General features: G+C 39.8%; 1 protein-coding gene across 1 annotated transcript; it reads left to right on the plus strand.

Moving 5' to 3' along the window:
* Nucleotides 1-551: 551 nt before the first annotated feature.
* On the plus strand, nt 552-16,771 carry slc38a8b (solute carrier family 38 member 8b). Its single transcript, XM_088992587.1, has 10 exons — nt 552-804; nt 2,713-2,911; nt 13,348-13,504; nt 13,572-13,676; nt 13,896-13,953; nt 14,308-14,422; nt 14,506-14,653; nt 14,888-15,090; nt 16,132-16,183; nt 16,389-16,771. Exons 1-10 carry the CDS (start codon nt 616-618, stop codon nt 16,489-16,491), a joined length of 1,329 nt encoding a protein of 442 aa, XP_088848713.1. The 5' UTR covers nt 552-615; the 3' UTR covers nt 16,492-16,771.
* The last annotated feature ends 2,229 nt before the right edge of the window (nt 16,772-19,000 follow it).

Here is a 19,000-nt window from a genome sequence, read left to right on the forward strand (position 1 = left end):
AAATGAAATCGTTTTTGCCACTTTTTTTGTATCAATGCAATCCACATTATCTTGCTCCTTCTGATTGGCCGCCTGGGGGCTGTACACTCATTTCATAAATATACAAACACACATACTCGTCAAAAGTCAGTATCACAATGGACCAAGTAAACTCTGTTCATATTCGCGTTTTCTTGTACCGGAGACACTATATGTTAAGTATAGTTGTATGACCTATCTACATGTCTTGCTCCACAGATGATGCCCAAACATATTTCTTTCTAAATAATGTGCAAAATCAATCTTTGACAATCGTTGACAGTTTATAAATTCTGTCCATCTCCAGTGAGGTCAGTCAACATTTAAGTTCGGGGTAACATGAAAGAGAGGAAGGCAAGGCAGACACATAAGTGTCGAATTTGTCATCGAAGAGTGAAATGTTTAATGGTCAAACTGTCCAATATAGACCACGTGGCTTAAGTGGCTGGTGACCCCCACCCCCGACCCCCACCCCTACCCCACCCCAAAATCACTTGTAGAGTAGGTCATTATGAAAAAGACAGCAACCGGACCAGAGCAGAGAAATTAGTTCAGCTGAAAGGAATTGTGAGTGAGTGTCTGTGAAGACAGAGCATTATGGAGGAACTTGCCCGGGAGAGCATCAGCCTTCTGGCTAGGTCTGCGTCCCATTCAGACCCCCCGCGGCTGGGATCCTTCGGCGCCGTGTTCATTATGCTGAAGTCTGCGCTTGGAGCCGGACTGCTAAACTTCCCATGGGCCTTCCAGAAAGCCGGGGGAGTGACGACTGCTGTTAGTGTGGAGCTGGTAGGTGAACACTGAAGTAGCAGGCAAGTGATTTAGGCTAGTGCATACTGCTAAGGGGTCGGGAACCTATGGCTCGCGAGCCATATATGCCTCTTTTGATGATTGCATCTGGCTTGTCGACAAAACTAAATACATATTCTCGCTTTTTCGATGTTCATTTCCTGTTTGGGAGGCAGTTGTCAGAAAGCGCAATTTTTATTGACCTAAGGTGGCCGTTGATGTTCAAAGAACAATTTTGATTGGATGATACTGACCTAGGTGCCGTTCATGTCAAAACAGGTAAACGCCCCCTTTTAAAAAAGATAACGAGTATCTTACCCTTCAGGATTCGCCTTTGTGGAGAGAAAAGGTTCTGCCATGGTTCTAATTTACAATGAAACAATACCATCGATGAAACAGTCGAATGTCAGTGGCACGTTGACAAGCCCCATGCTAACGTTACCGTCAATATCCTTCTGCGAGAGACTGCAGAAAGCAAACGTGCACGCTAATGAGCAGTGTGCAGGCTAGCGAGCAGTAACTTCGCATTTCGACCCGGCAAGTTGACTTTCATTCCGATCGTTTGTCTGGATTTTTACCAATCTTGACAAACGGAAAACCATTAATATTAATGGTGAGTATCACAAAGTTACTTTAAATAACACATTCTGACATTTTGTTGAAATCACGTGCGTGCGTGTGTGTGTGGCGCTTACTGAAAAACATTTCTAAATATTTTACTTATATAGCTCTCTTAGTCAAAAAGGTTCCCGACCCCTGTGGTAAGCTAATGTTCAGTGTAGAGAAACGGATTGACGCTAACGTCTTCCTACAAATATTATTCAGAATGTGTTGATATCAGATTCTGACGTGATATATGAGCTCTTTCATTGTATGACAGTATTGCCATTACAGCTTTAAAATGTTTATTTTTGAAATGTTTGGATGTATACACAGGATCTACCTATATAGCACACAAGTGTGCTATATAGGTAGATTACTCAATTTAAAAAGAAAAAAAAAAACACAACTTTTCTCAACGAAATGTCCAATAGATTAAGTACTAGTTGATCAGAAAATGAGTAGGTACTTCTCTGCTCTTTTATCTGGTAAATTAACCAATGATATACTTGCTAATAAGTCATTTAGCTAAATATCTAAATATCTGCTTCAGCTACAGTATTTTTTGTTAACATTCAAACTCTCAAAGCTGGTGCTTTAAATGTATTTGAATACAGCATGATAATATATTGATGTTACCTTGAATTTTTTTGAATAATGAGTGATGAGCGTGTAAATGTGATCGTACTAGAAATACAATATCACCATTTTGTAATCTGTTTACCTTCATGAGGGTTGCAAGGTAACAACATACACAACAATATTATCGCATTTGTTTACATTAAGTCTGAAAAGTATCATTTAATTGTTCACTTTTTCATGCCCACGCGGATAACAGATGATTCATGCACTAACTTTGATTCTGGACACATCTTTGTCTTAAACTTCGAAACAGTGAATCACAGAATGTAGATCACCCCGCCCTTTCAAAAATTTGTGAATGTGTAAATTTGCAAGTCAAGAATCATAAAAATCAGGGGGAACACTTTACACACGCACACAAGTCTTTGTCTCCCTTGTGTGAAAGAGGCCTGTGGTTTTCACGGCTGAGTTCTAATTTAGCAACCACTCAAGGCCCTCACTGCTTCCACTGACTTTCACTGCACGAGGTTCCCAGGTTGACCAGGGGATCCGACTGGTTCGGAATAAATTGAGGATTTTCCAATTTAGAATGGAACCCGAGGTGAAAAAAACTATATCATTTGTGAATACAAAAAGCAAAAACCTAGTTATGACGGTGCTTCATCACTTGAAAAATGCACATGGTCGTAAAGAGGAACCGACAGAACACCAAGTCTTGGCACGCAGGTATCTCTGGTGTTCCTCATCAGCGGACTGATCATCCTTGGCTACGCCTCATCTGTCAGCAGACAAAAAACGTACCAGGATGTGGTCCGAGAAGTGTGTGGACGAGCCATTGGCCAACTGTGTGAAGTCTGTTTCTGCTTCAACCTCTTCATGATATGTGTAGCCTTTCTGGTGGTGGTGCAGGACCAGCTGGAGAAATGTGAGTCCATCTTGCATGAAACTTAGAATTTTATGAGCAGCTAACATATTTTTGCACGAAAAAACAAACAAATGTTTACGCACTCCAAATTACAGTAGTGATTTTAGTTGTAATCTTCTCGATGACGAATATTAATAGAGAATTAAAAGAGTTGTGACTGGCTCCATAGATTTCGCCGTGTCTAAATTGTACTGCCCCATAGTGGCGTAGACAAGCAGACCAGAAAGTTATCAGAATCAGAAAACTAATCTTCCCACAATGGGGAAATTTGCAAAGTTAAACAACCTGTACCAATGATGAGAAGGTTTCTTCAGCCGTCATCTGTACAAAAGTGAAGGTTTCGGACGTTTCGCCTCCTATCCAAGAGGCTTCGTCAGCGAACTAAAGTCTGACTGGTCGTATCGGCCCCATTTATATATCCCTAATGTCCAGACATGGTGGCGCCGGACACAGCTATGATAGGTCCCTACTCTCAGGTTGGGAGGGGCGGGGGACCCCTCCCTGTGGCCCCACTGATTGTTCCTACATTCCTGACTAACGATTGGCCTATTACCCCCACTGCCCCCGGTATCACCTCATCAGCATAACGACCCTCATCAGCATTGCGAAAGTTGCCTAACCTGTTTTGCCTAAGCAGGCTATTGTATGAACGATCCAAATTGAACCTCACCCCACCAGACCGATTTAACGAAGGATTTTGTTGTTTTATAAGAATCGCTTCTTTTACGCCCCTTTCAAACCATCTATGTTCTTTCGCTAAGATTTTAACCTCATTGTCGTCAAATGAGTGGTTGCTAGCTTTTAGGTGCAAATGTACTGCCGATTGAGGCCCACTAGTATTATCCCTGCGATGTTGATAAAGTCTTTTTTTGAGAATTTGTTGAGTCTCCCCAATGTACTGCTCTTTACAATTTTCATTCTTACAATGTATGGAATAAACTACATTACTTTGTTTTTCATTTGGTAGCCTATCTTTTGGATGCACTAATTTTTGCCTTAACGTGTTTATCGGTTTGAAATAAGTAGGAATTTTATGTTGCCAAAGGACTCTTTGTAATTTTTCAGAAACTCCTGCAATGTACGGTACTGCTACTCCTCTCCTTTTTGAATCTTGAGAATTATTGGTTTCGTTCGCTATTCTTTCTTTCTGACATTTGTTGAATGACCACTGAGGGTACCCACAGTTAGTGAGTGCTCTCCTGATATGTTTTGACTCCTTTTCTCTACCTTCAGTGCTAGTTGGTATTAGTTTAGCCCTATGCTGGAGGGTTCTGATAACTCCTAGTTTATGTTGTAAAGGGTGGTTAGAGTCAAAAAGTAAGTATTGGTCAGTGTGCGTAGCCTTCCTGAAGACTTCTGTTTTTAGCGCTCTGTCCTCTTTTATAATTACTTTACAATCCAAGAAGGCTAGTTGGTTCTCTTGAATGTCCTCACGAGTAAATTTAATGTTGAAGTCTACAGAGTTGAGGTGATCTGTGAAGGATTGAATTTCTTGTTTCTTAATTATGACAAAAGTATCGTCCACATATCTAAACCAGTGTCTAGGTTTTGTCCCTGGGAAGGATGTGAGGGCCTGTTTCTCCATCTCTTCCATGTAAAGATTAGCCACTATGGGTGAAACTGGTGAGCCCATAGCACAACCATGAATTTGTCTATAAAATTTCTCCCGAAATTGAAAATACGTAGTATTAAGGCAGATTTCTAATAATTGGCAGATGTGATCCGGTTTAAGTTTGGTTCTTTCATGCAGAGAAACATCCGCCAGCAGCCTCGTCCTCACCACTGAGACTGCTGCTGGGGTTGGGACAGATGTAAAGAGAGAAGTCACATCGTATGATGCCAAAGTTTCCTCAGGTTCCAATATGAGGTCTTTGATCCTCTCTACAAACCCTGTGGTATTCTCTACGTGATATTCAGTGTTACCAACCAACGGAGCTAAAATAGTTTTTAAATATTTGGCTACATTGTATGTAGAGGAGTCAATGCTACACACAATGGGTCTGAGGGGGAACCCTTCTTTATGTATTTTTGGCAGGCCATAGATACATGGCGTGGCCTCTCCCGGGTATAATCTAAAATACATCTGTTTGTCTATATGTTTTCCTTTCTCTAACTTTTGGAGACAGTCAATCATTTCTTTCTTGTATCTATTGGAAGGGTCCCTTTTTAGTTGCTCATACGTGTTAGAATCACTGATTAACCTATTTATTTTGTCTTCATAATCCAATGTGTTGAGAAGCACTGTGCATCTGCCCTTGTCTGCTGGCAAAATAGTAATATTTTTGTCTTTTTGTAGAGTAGTTAACGCCTTTCTCTCTTCTAATGTTATGTTGGACGGAGGAAGTTTGGCACTACTGAGAAGAGCTGATATTTTAATGCGTAGATCATCTGCCTCTGCATACGAAAGTTTGTTATTTTTAATAGCCGATTCAGTAGCTGTGATATAATCTATTGTAGGTATAGTTTTAGGAGTCACTGAGAAATTTAAACCTTTGGTAAGTACCGCCTTTTCTGTCTCTGAGAGATCTCTGTCTGACAAATTTTTGATCCAATTCTCCCTTGCAAACTGTTCATTCCTAATTTTTCGCGTGTTTACCAGTAGCTGAGATTGTTTCAGTAAAAGTAATTTTTGAAATTTACCCTTTTGTCTCTCTTTGGTTTTGCTGTGGTGCCTCATATAACCGGATTTAGTAAATTCACACACTTCCTGATAGATTTTGTGGGTAAGTTTAGTTTGTAATCGCTGATAATAAGTTTCTATTTCTGACTGTTTGTTTTTTATCTCTATGTTAAGTCTCCTAATTCGCAAATTTAGAATTTTCCTAGTATAATTTTGTTGCATTTTATCGGCTAAGTATCCGGGTTCCAGGGGTGCTTGCTTCAAGCATTTAGGAATTAACCGGCTCTGTCTACATCTAAGATTGAATCTGAGGTGGTTCTTTAAATCAGCTAATTTAAGGGTGGCCTTTTCTAAGTTACGTACCAGCAGAAGGATGTCTCTCCCAAAGTTGGCAGCAATACGTCTGTGTAAGCTCTCAGTCGTACAGGAGTGGTCCATCGATGAGAAGGTTTCTTCAGCCGTCATCTGTACAAAAGTGAAGGTTTCGGACGTTTCGCCTCCTATCCAAGAGGCTTCGTCAGCGAACTAAAGTCTGACTGGTCGTATCGGCCCCATTTATATATCCCTAATGTCCAGACATGGTGGCGCCGGACACAGCTATGATAGGTCCCTACTCTCAGGTTGGGAGGGGCGGGGGACCCCTCCCTGTGGCCCCACTGATTGTTCCTACATTCCTGACTAACGATTGGCCTATTACCCCCACTGCCCCCGGTATCACCTCATCAGCATAACGACCCTCATCAGCATTGCGAAAGTTGCCTAACCTGTTTTGCCTAAGCAGGCTATTGTATGAACGATCCAAATTGAACCTCACCCCACCAGACCGATTTAACGAAGGATTTTGTTGTTTTATAAGAATCGCTTCTTTTACGCCCCTTTCAAACCATCTATGTTCTTTCGCTAAGATTTTAACCTCATTGTCGTCAAATGAGTGGTTGCTAGCTTTTAGGTGCAAATGTACTGCCGATTGAGGCCCACTAGTATTATCCCTGCGATGTTGATAAAGTCTTTTTTTGAGAATTTGTTGAGTCTCCCCAATGTGCTGCTCTTTACAATTTTCATTCTTACAATGTATGGAATAAACTACATTACTTTGTTTTTCATTTGGTAGCCTATCTTTTGGATGCACTAATTTTTGCCTTAACGTGTTTATCGGTTTGAAATAAGTAGGAATTTTATGTTGCCAAAGGACTCTTTGTAATTTTTCAGAAACTCCTGCAATGTACGGTACTGCTACTCCTCTCCTTTTTGAATCTTGAGAATTATTGGTTTCGTTCGCTATTCTTTCTTTCTGACATTTGTTGAATGACCACTGAGGGTACCCACAGTTAGTGAGTGCTCTCCTGATATGTTTTGACTCCTTTTCTCTACCTTCAGTGCTAGTTGGTATTAGTTTAGCCCTATGCTGGAGGGTTCTGATAACTCCTAGTTTATGTTGTAAAGGGTGGTTAGAGTCAAAAAGTAAGTATTGGTCAGTGTGCGTAGCCTTCCTGAAGACTTCTGTTTTTAGCGCTCTGTCCTCTTTTATAATTACTTTACAATCCAAGAAGGCTAGTTGGTTCTCTTGAATGTCCTCACGAGTAAATTTAATGTTGAAGTCTACAGAGTTGAGGTGATCTGTGAAGGATTGAATTTCTTGTTTCTTAATTATGACAAAAGTATCGTCCACATATCTAAACCAGTGTCTAGGTTTTGTCCCTGGGAAGGATGTGAGGGCCTGTTTCTCCATCTCTTCCATGTAAAGATTAGCCACTATGGGTGAAACTGGTGAGCCCATAGCACAACCATGAATTTGTCTATAAAATTTCTCCCGAAATTGAAAATACGTAGTATTAAGGCAGATTTCTAATAATTGGCAGATGTGATCCGGTTTAAGTTTGGTTCTTTCATGCAGAGAAACATCCGCCAGCAGCCTCGTCCTCACCACTGAGACTGCTGCTGGGGTTGGGACAGATGTAAAGAGAGAAGTCACATCGTATGATGCCAAAGTTTCCTCAGGTTCCAATATGAGGTCTTTGATCCTCTCTACAAACCCTGTGGTATTCTCTACGTGATATTCAGTGTTACCAACCAACGGAGCTAAAATAGTTTTTAAATATTTGGCTACATTGTATGTAGAGGAGTCAATGCTACACACAATGGGTCTGAGGGGGAACCCTTCTTTATGTATTTTTGGCAGGCCATAGATACATGGCGTGGCCTCTCCCGGGTATAATCTAAAATACATCTGTTTGTCTATATGTTTTCCTTTCTCTAACTTTTGGAGACAGTCAATCATTTCTTTCTTGTATCTATTGGAAGGGTCCCTTTTTAGTTGCTCATACGTGTTAGAATCACTGATTAACCTATTTATTTTGTCTTCATAATCCAATGTGTTGAGAAGCACTGTGCATCTGCCCTTGTCTGCTGGCAAAATAGTAATATTTTTGTCTTTTTGTAGAGTAGTTAACGCCTTTCTCTCTTCTAATGTTATGTTGGACGGAGGAAGTTTGGCACTACTGAGAAGAGCTGATATTTTAATGCGTAGATCATCTGCCTCTGCATACGAAAGTTTGTTATTTTTAATAGCCGATTCAGTAGCTGTGATATAATCTATTGTAGGTATAGTTTTAGGAGTCACTGAGAAATTTAAACCTTTGGTAAGTACCGCCTTTTCTGTCTCTGAGAGATCTCTGTCTGACAAATTTTTGATCCAATTCTCCCTTGCAAACTGTTCATTCCTAATTTTTCGCGTGTTTACCAGTAGCTGAGATTGTTTCAGTAAAAGTAATTTTTGAAATTTACCCTTTTGTCTCTCTTTGGTTTTGCTGTGGTGCCTCATATAACCGGATTTAGTAAATTCATCACATCAGCCCTCACATCCTTCCCAGGGACAAAACCTAGACACTGGTTTAGATATGTGGACGATACTTTTGTCATAATTAAGAAACAAGAAATTCAATCCTTCACAGATCACCTCAACTCTGTAGACTTCAACATTAAATTTACTCGTGAGGACATTCAAGAGAACCAACTAGCCTTCTTGGATTGTAAAGTAATTATAAAAGAGGACAGAGCGCTAAAAACAGAAGTCTTCAGGAAGGCTACGCACACTGACCAATACTTACTTTTTGACTCTAACCACCCTTTACAACATAAACTAGGAGTTATCAGAACCCTCCAGCATAGGGCTAAACTAATACCAACTAGCACTGAAGGTAGAGAAAAGGAGTCAAAACATATCAGGAGAGCACTCACTAACTGTGGGTACCCTCAGTGGTCATTCAACAAATGTCAGAAAGAAAGAATAGCGAACGAAACCAATAATTCTCAAGATTCAAAAAGGAGAGGAGTAGCAGTACCGTACATTGCAGGAGTTTCTGAAAAATTACAAAGAGTCCTTTGGCAACATAAAATTCCTACTTATTTCAAACCGATAAACACGTTAAGGCAAAAATTAGTGCATCCAAAAGATAGGCTACCAAATGAAAAACAAAGTAATGTAGTTTATTCCATACATTGTAAGAATGAAAATTGTAAAGAGCAGTACATTGGGGAGACTCAACAAATTCTCAAAAAAAGACTTTATCAACATCGCAGGGATAATACTAGTGGGCCTCAATCGGCAGTACATTTGCACCTAAAAGCTAGCAACCACTCATTTGACGACAATGAGGTTAAAATCTTAGCGAAAGAACATAGATGGTTTGAAAGGGGCGTAAAAGAAGCGATTCTTATAAAACAACAAAATCCTTCGTTAAATCGGTCTGGTGGGGTGAGGTTCAATTTGGATCGTTCATACAATAGCCTGCTTAGGCAAAACAGGTTAGGCAACTTTCGCAATGCTGATGAGGGTCGTTATGCTGATGAGGTGATACCGGGGGCAGTGGGGGTAATAGGCCAATCGTTAGTCAGGAATGTAGGAACAATCAGTGGGGCCACAGGGAGGGGTCCCCCGCCCCTCCCAACCTGAGAGTAGGGACCTATCATAGCTGTGTCCGGCGCCACCATGTCTGGACATTAGGGATATATAAATGGGGCCGATACGACCAGTCAGACTTTAGTTCGCTGACGAAGCCTCTTGGATAGGAGGCGAAACGTCCGAAACCTTCACTTTTGTACAGATGACGGCTGAAGAAACCTTCTCATCGATGGACCACTCCTGTACGACTGAGAGCTTACACAGACGTATTGCTGCCAACTTTGGGAGAGACATCCTTCTGCTGGTACGTAACTTAGAAAAGGCCACCCTTAAATTAGCTGATTTAAAGAACCACCTCAGATTCAATCTTAGATGTAGACAGAGCCGGTTAATTCCTAAATGCTTGAAGCAAGCACCCCTGGAACCCGGATACTTAGCCGATAAAATGCAACAAAATTATACTAGGAAAATTCTAAATTTGCGAATTAGGAGACTTAACATAGAGATAAAAAACAAACAGTCAGAAATAGAAACTTATTATCAGCGATTACAAACTAAACTTACCCACAAAATCTATCAGGAAGTGTGTGAATTTACTAAATCCGGTTATATGAGGCACCACAGCAAAACCAAAGAGAGACAAAAGGGTAAATTTCAAAAATTACTTTTACTGAAACAATCTCAGCTACTGGTAAACACGCGAAAAATTAGGAATGAACAGTTTGCAAGGGAGAATTGGATCAAAAATTTGTCAGACAGAGATCTCTCAGAGACAGAAAAGGCGGTACTTACCAAAGGTTTAAATTTCTCAGTGACTCCTAAAACTATACCTACAATAGATTATATCACAGCTACTGAATCGGCTATTAAAAATAACAAACTTTCGTATGCAGAGGCAGATGATCTACGCATTAAAATATCAGCTCTTCTCAGTAGTGCCAAACTTCCTCCGTCCAACATAACATTAGAAGAGAGAAAGGCGTTAACTACTCTACAAAAAGACAAAAATATTACTATTTTGCCAGCAGACAAGGGCAGATGCACAGTGCTTCTCAACACATTGGATTATGAAGACAAAATAAATAGGTTAATCAGTGATTCTAACACGTATGAGCAACTAAAAAGGGACCCTTCCAATAGATACAAGAAAGAAATGATTGACTGTCTCCAAAAGTTAGAGAAAGGAAAACATATAGACAAACAGATGTATTTTAGATTATACCCGGGAGAGGCCACGCCATGTATCTATGGCCTGCCAAAAATACATAAAGAAGGGTTCCCCCTCAGACCCATTGTGTGTAGCATTGACTCCTCTACATACAATGTAGCCAAATATTTAAAAACTATTTTAGCTCCGTTGGTTGGTAACACTGAATATCACGTAGAGAATACCACAGGGTTTGTAGAGAGGATCAAAGACCTCATATTGGAACCTGAGGAAACTTTGGCATCATACGATGTGACTTCTCTCTTTACATCTGTCCCAACCCCAGCAGCAGTCTCAGTGGTGAGGACGAGGCTGCTGGCGGATGTTTCTCTGCATGAAAGAACCAAACTTAAACCGGATCACATCTGCCAATTATTAGAAATCTGCCTTAATACTACGTATTTTCAATTTCGGGAGAAATTTTATAGACAAATTCATGGTTGTGCTATGGGCTCACCAGTTTCACCCATAGTGGCTAATCTTTACATGGAAGAGATGGAGAAACAGGCCCTCACATCCTTCCCAGGGACAAAACCTAGACACTGGTTTAGATATGTGGACGATACTTTTGTCATAATTAAGAAACAAGAAATTCAATCCTTCACAGATCACCTCAACTCTGTAGACTTCAACATTAAATTTACTCGTGAGGACATTCAAGAGAACCAACTAGCCTTCTTGGATTGTAAAGTAATTATAAAAGAGGACAGAGCGCTAAAAACAGAAGTCTTCAGGAAGGCTACGCACACTGACCAATACTTACTTTTTGACTCTAACCACCCTTTACAACATAAACTAGGAGTTATCAGAACCCTCCAGCATAGGGCTAAACTAATACCAACTAGCACTGAAGGTAGAGAAAAGGAGTCAAAACATATCAGGAGAGCACTCACTAACTGTGGGTACCCTCAGTGGTCATTCAACAAATGTCAGAAAGAAAGAATAGCGAACGAAACCAATAATTCTCAAGATTCAAAAAGGAGAGGAGTAGCAGTACCGTACATTGCAGGAGTTTCTGAAAAATTACAAAGAGTCCTTTGGCAACATAAAATTCCTACTTATTTCAAACCGATAAACACGTTAAGGCAAAAATTAGTGCATCCAAAAGATAGGCTACCAAATGAAAAACAAAGTAATGTAGTTTATTCCATACATTGTAAGAATGAAAATTGTAAAGAGCAGTACATTGGGGAGACTCAACAAATTCTCAAAAAAAGACTTTATCAACATCGCAGGGATAATACTAGTGGGCCTCAATCGGCAGTACATTTGCACCTAAAAGCTAGCAACCACTCATTTGACGACAATGAGGTTAAAATCTTAGCGAAAGAACATAGATGGTTTGAAAGGGGCGTAAAAGAAGCGATTCTTATAAAACAACAAAATCCTTCGTTAAATCGGTCTGGTGGGGTGAGGTTCAATTTGGATCGTTCATACAATAGCCTGCTTAGGCAAAACAGGTTAGGCAACTTTCGCAATGCTGATGAGGGTCGTTATGCTGATGAGGTGATACCGGGGGCAGTGGGGGTAATAGGCCAATCGTTAGTCAGGAATGTAGGAACAATCAGTGGGGCCACAGGGAGGGGTCCCCCGCCCCTCCCAACCTGAGAGTAGGGACCTATCATAGCTGTGTCCGGCGCCACCATGTCTGGACATTAGGGATATATAAATGGGGCCGATACGACCAGTCAGACTTTAGTTCGCTGACGAAGCCTCTTGGATAGGAGGCGAAACGTCCGAAACCTTCACTTTTGTACAGATGACGGCTGAAGAAACCTTCTCATCGATGGACCACTCCTGTACGACTGAGAGCTTACACAGACGAACCTGTACCAATGTTTACATTCTATTGAACTGTTTTCTTTTATTAAATATTTTAATGCGTGGGTAGCAGATTATATAGTTCTCTTTTCACATGATAATTTATTATTTTTTAAACATCTTAAAACATTTAAAAAACTAACACTTTTTTTTGTCTTTGTAGATTTATAGTACTAGTAGTAAAATCCTATATTGCGAAAATAAACAATTTTTGATGATCTACACTTGCATTTTTATTGTAGCTAGTATTGTGACGAATGTGTGCTTGGGAAACCAGACCACAGCTGCTTTTTGTTCTTTTTTTTGGGTCATTTTGCCCATCGGACATCGTTCCAATCTCTTTAATTTTTTTTTTGCTGTCCGAATTTTAAACAGAGCATTTTGCTGGATTTTCGAACCAACATTCATTTTGATCTGAAATACTGCGAACACTGCGGAGGGGCTCTAAATGTTGTACATATGCACTGCCACGATTTGCTTGGGGGTGGTGATGGTGAATCCCCCAAATAAAGCAGGCCGGAGGGAAGAGCAACGTGTATTTTACAAATTGTATTGAATAAAGTCAGCCGCAACAAAATCTCAAACAACAAAATCACAAAAACAAAAATGTCCAAAGTAGCAAACAAAATCACGACAAGATGAAACAAACCTGACAGGGTGAAACAAACAATGACCCAACACTGAATGGCCATGGCAGGGCTCTTTCTTTAACTGCCACTGATTAAAATGACCAACACCTGTGCAGCAGCAGCAGGCGGGGCCCTAAAGTGCCACCTGTTGGTCGGAAACCGAAACGTGACATGCAGGATTCACATGCTTTTTTGTTTGTTTAAATATCAATTCTTTATTTACTGACCAAATCTGTCTATTTGTTTTGTGTTCTCCAGTGTGTATTTCTTTGTATGGGACTGTGACGGGTTCAGGTGACGGAGAAGTGCCATATCACTGGTACACTGACCAGCGCTTTGCACTCTTCATCATGTGTCTCATCATCATCCTTCCGCTTTCAATCCCCAAAGAAATTGGGATTCAGAAATATACCAGGTTTGTGCACGTGTGCATTGGAATGAAATCCTATTGCTGTCACTGTACGTTTTTCTCTTCACCACAGTGTGCTGGGTACGTTGGCTGCAACCTATCTGTGTGTGGCCGTGATTGTCAAATACTACCTGATGGACAATCACTTGGCCAACCTAACGCCACAGCAGCCCCAAGGGTCAGTCACAATGATTTTTGTATATCAAAACATCCCACCATGGCACAAATCTTTGTTCAAAATGTCTATCAACAGTTGCAGTTCAGAAGAAGTTGGTTTGAAGGAACTGATTTGTGTTTTGTTCATACTTGTGTCTCTTATCATTAATTCACCTTCACCTGAATCAATTCAGGTGTTAGTCTTTTGTCTTGGGCTGCAAATGATGGCGTGTCTTTACAGTGTGGCTTCGTGGGCATCCATGTTCAGTGTTGTGCCGACCATCTGCTTTGGTTTCCAGGTAGTGTGTCATATTTAGAATGTCCTCAATGCAGGATTGATGGTTCGCATCCTCTAATTATTAAATGCTATACAAATCAATATATATTATATTGCATTATATAATTAATTACAGCATATTGATTTCATCAACTCCTTGTAGAAAATCAGAATCACTGATAATATACAACGAAATAAACAACCAATCACACACAAAAAGTTCTTTTTCTCACTCAAACAAATGAGACACACTGTACAAACTGATTTGGAGCCACTCTTTCAACTATTGTATGAGTGATTTCTGACTTCACAAATGGACACGATTTCCCACAGACACCTTGTAGAAAATTTATTGGAGTACTGCTTGTGTGCACAGTGTCATGAGGCTTGTATAGCAATCTACAGCAGCATGGAGAACCAGAAGCTTACACACTGGGTGGTCATCTCTGTTGTCTCCATGCTCTTCTGTTTGCTCATCTACACTCTCACCGGTGGGTTGACCTTCCGAAATCAGCAAGCTTTTTGTATTCTGAATTGAAAAATGTCCAATATGTCCACTTTTTTTAATCTCCAGGAGTGTATGGGTTCATGACATTTGGTCAAGAGGTGGCTTCCGATATCTTGATGTCATTTCCAGGAAATGATGTTGTCATGATCATTTCCAGACTGCTTTTTGGAATATCAATTATTACTATTTATCCAATTATTCTTCTTCTCGGAAGGTATGTAATACCAAAATTGCTGCCTGCACACTTAGAAAAGTTTTTAGCATTGGTTAGTGAACATGTACGTATATTTTAGGAGTTTTGGGCTTCTCAGTAGAATTTCAGGAGAAACCAACTTACTTTAATACGAAACTTTTGTATGCCCATGTCCATCCTGACAATTTGCCACAATGGACAGCATGTGATTTGGGGGTGTGGTACAATGCAAAAGAAAGTCTGCATTTCTCACAGATCCGTCATCCTGAACCTGATGGTGCGAATCCAAAGGCGACGTCGAGGAATCGTCACGAGCTCCTTTGAGAGTCGCTGCAGGGCACTTCTCACTGTGATCTGGATTACCATTACTCTTCTCGTTGCAATGTTTGTCCCTGACATGAGCGAGGTCATCAGTGTCATTGGAGGAATCAGTGCTTTCTTCATCTTTATATTTCCTGGTGCGTGTTTTTCTACAAATGCAAAAGTATGTAAAAAGTGGTGAATCACTAATGGAGTCATTCCAGAATTGGAGCAAAATTTAGATACCAGATTTTTATACGGGAAAAAAGTCATTTCACTCTGCAATTTTTTGTTGTGATTTCAAGGAAAACAAGTAATAGGCAATTAGATGATTTGATATGTCTATCTCAAAATAAGAACAAAAAGATTCTTTAATCTTTATGACGGCACATAATGGGCATTGGCCTGTATGGGCCGATGCACCCTGCTCCCTCAGGATGGTGGTGGGAGAGAGAAAGGCCTAGCTGTTTGGGAGAGCTTGTATTAAGACCGGCAGATGTGACGTCATTGACCGGATGTATAAGGAAACCGAGTTTGTGAAAATAAAACAATGTTTAGAATGTGTTCTGTTAGGTTAGAATATTACAAGCTAATATTAGCGTTAACAGTTACATTTAATCTTATATCAATTTTGAACAGAATTAAATACAGTAAAGTCTCGTTATATCGATATTCAATGGGAGTCTGAAAAAATATCGATATAACCGGGACTATCGATATATCCGACCCTGTTTGCATGTAATTTTCTCCGTGCGTGCATAGAAATAGTATCGATATAACCGGGACTATCGATATATCCGATATCGATATAACGAGACTTTACTGTATGTACCTTATTGCACAACGTTTTAAGCTAACAATTGGCGCGTTCGTTGTGAGAGGCAAGTTACTCACAGATAATTTATTTCTACCAATTTGATCTAATACAGACACAGAAAATATTTGTGTGACTTCAAAATCAGTGCGAGACGACATGACGACAACTGAGATGAGCAACCCAGATTCAAATCTGAAATGAATGATCTAATTACAAAGCCTCAACACCATCCCTTGACAAGTCTAGATTAAATGAGTGAGAATGTTTTGATACAGATCTTAGATTACCGTGTAGATCGTCAATGTGTAAATTATCCTTTGGAGAACTGAGGCTGCATTGCTGAAGTAAATGTTAAAAAGCTGTGCCATGTCTTGTAACGCAGGTCTTTGCTTAGTGTTCATCATACAAAATGAACCCGTGAGCCCGAGAGTAAGGTCAGTATCACTAAAGTGTATGTCCCATCATTTCAACACTGAACATACAGTTAGTTTATCTGACTATTTTACATGCTTTCTAACAGACAAATGCAGTCATGATACATATTTAAAGTAAAACTCTGAAGTTTTGTTTTGTGCATGTTGGAACACTGAATATGTGCATTGTTAATACATTTACTAATAGATTTGTCATATTTTTCAGAATCGTTTTAACAGTTTGGGGAATCACAACCATTCTTGTTGGAGCCTTCATCTTTGGACAGAGTACGACTATTGCTGTCATGGAGCTTCTTGATAAATTCTGATTGTCTTAGTGATCCTCATCATCATCATCATTATAATCATCTTGTTACTCCTCCATGATTCCTGGACGTTTGAGTATCTGAACTTTTTGGGGTGTTTTTCCTCTCTTGTTTAAATTTTTAAATGCGTGTGCAATTCTTGTCCATGGCCTTGATTTTTAATTGTTATTATTATTATTTTTGTGAGAGTCGAATTGCTTTATGATGTAATTTAAACAGGTCCAAGTCAAATAACATCAAATAAACCATTTGTTCTATTTAATTATATACAGTCTAAAAAGAATTCTGAAAGGTTTATTCAGTGTGAAAATCCATCTTTCTTGCAATGTGCACAGCAAACTGCGTTCAGCTCAAAACTCATAGGGGGCAGTAGTGCATCTTTTATGAATTATATTTTTATTGGAGGAGGCATAGTAGTCATTCATTTGTTTCAGTGAAAATTGCAATGTTGCAACTGAAATCTCTTCATTGAATGGATGTCCATTTTTAAAAACATCATCTCCAAATCTTCTTGCAATTACAACATTCACCTCTCTCTACACGTGAATTGCCATTCTTCCTCTAGCACCGGTGACATATTCTATTCCTTGGTGCTGAATCATCCAGAAGTTGGTTTGAGTTTAGAACAGTCCTCTTTCAAGACTGATGGTTTAGGTATGGTGAATAGAATCCCTTAAGTGAATTTGAATGTGCCCGGATACCTTTGTGAAAGAGCATTAACCAAGCACATGGCAAAGAGAGACAAAATATCTCTCCCTCTGGGTGCATGTAATGTTCATAATGAATGTAATTAAACTGTAAACCATCAGGAAACAACAGTTAATTTCTGTAATGTTATTGTCCCACCCATCCAGCGCACTTCTCAGCCTCCAGAGATTGGAATGCTGCTTTAGCCCCGCATGGGAGATTATACAGTATTTCAACCTGCTGGCGGAATGACTTAATCCAGCAAATGGGGTTGCGGGGTGGGGCGGGGTGGAGTAGATAATGGTTGCTGTAACTTAACATAAATTCGTTTAGCTGCGTTTATGTAAACCTATATAAGAGAGTAACCATGAGTATGTGTATATATATATATATATCGGTTATATCGATAGTACTGCTTATTACGATACTATTTCTATGAACGCAAGGAGAAAATTTACGTGCCGCAGGATCGGATATATCGATAGTCCGGTTATATCCAAGATATATATATATATATATATATATATATATATATATATATATATATATAGTCTGACTGGTCGTATCGGCCCTATTTATATATCCCTAATGTCCAGACATGGTGGCACCGGACACAGCTATGATAGGTCCCTACTCTCAGGTTGGAGGGGCAGAGGACCCCTCCCTGTGGCCCCACTGATTGTTCCTACATTCCTGACTAACGACTGGCCTATTACCCCCACTCCCACCGGTATCACCTCATCAGCATAACGACCCTCATCAGCATTACGAAAGTTGCCTAACCTGTTTTGCCTAAGCAGGCTATTGTATGAACGATCCAAATTGAACCTCACCCCACCAGACCGGTTTAATGAAGGATTTTGTTGTTTTATAAGAATCGCTTCTTTTACCCCCCTTTCAAACCATCTATGTTCTTTCGCTAAGATTTTAACCTCATTGTCGTCAAATGAGTGGTTGCTAGCTTTTTTGCATCCAAAAGATAGGCTACCAAATGAAAAACAAAGTAATGTAGTTTATTCCATACATTGTAAGAATGAAAATTGTAAAGAGCAGTACATTGGGGAGACAAATTTTCAAAAAAAGACTTTATCAACATCGCAGGGATAATATAAGTGGACCTCAATCGGCAGTACATTTGCACCTAAAAGCTAGCAACCACTCATTTGACGACAATGAGGTTAAAATCTTAGCGAAAGAACATAGATGGTTTGAAAGGGGGGTAAAAGAAGCGATTCTTATAAAACAACAAAATCCTTCATTAAACCGGTCTGGTGGGGTGAGGTTCAATTTGGATCGTTCATACAATAGCCTGCTTAGACAAAACAGGTTAGGCAACTTTCGTAATGCTGATGAGGTGATACCGGTGGGAGTGGGGGTAATAGGCCAGTCGTTAGTCAGGAATGTAGGAACAATCAGTGGGGCCACAGGGAGGGGTCCTCTGCCCCTCCAACCTGAGAGTAGGGACCTATCATAGCTGTGTCCGGTGCCACCATGTCTGGACATTAGGGATATATAAATAGGGCAGATACGACCAGTCAGACTTTAGTTCGCTGACGAAGCCTCTTGGATAGGAGGCGAAACGTCCGAAACCTTCAAAATTGTACAGATGACGGCTGAAGAAACCTTCTCATCGATGGACCACTCCTGTACGACTGAGAGCTTACACAGACATATATATATATATATATATATATATATATATATATATATATATATATATATATATATATATATATATATATATATATATACCATTTGACAAAAGAAAAACAACAATAAATAGCTTGTTTTTCTCATTTTAGTGCAGATGTCCGTGGTTCAGTTA

This window comes from Hippocampus bargibanti, linkage group LG03 (genome assembly GCF_051943395.1).
Source record: "Hippocampus bargibanti isolate YZ-2025 linkage group LG03, ASM5194339v1, whole genome shotgun sequence".
Taxonomy (NCBI): domain Eukaryota; kingdom Metazoa; phylum Chordata; class Actinopteri; order Syngnathiformes; family Syngnathidae; genus Hippocampus; species Hippocampus bargibanti.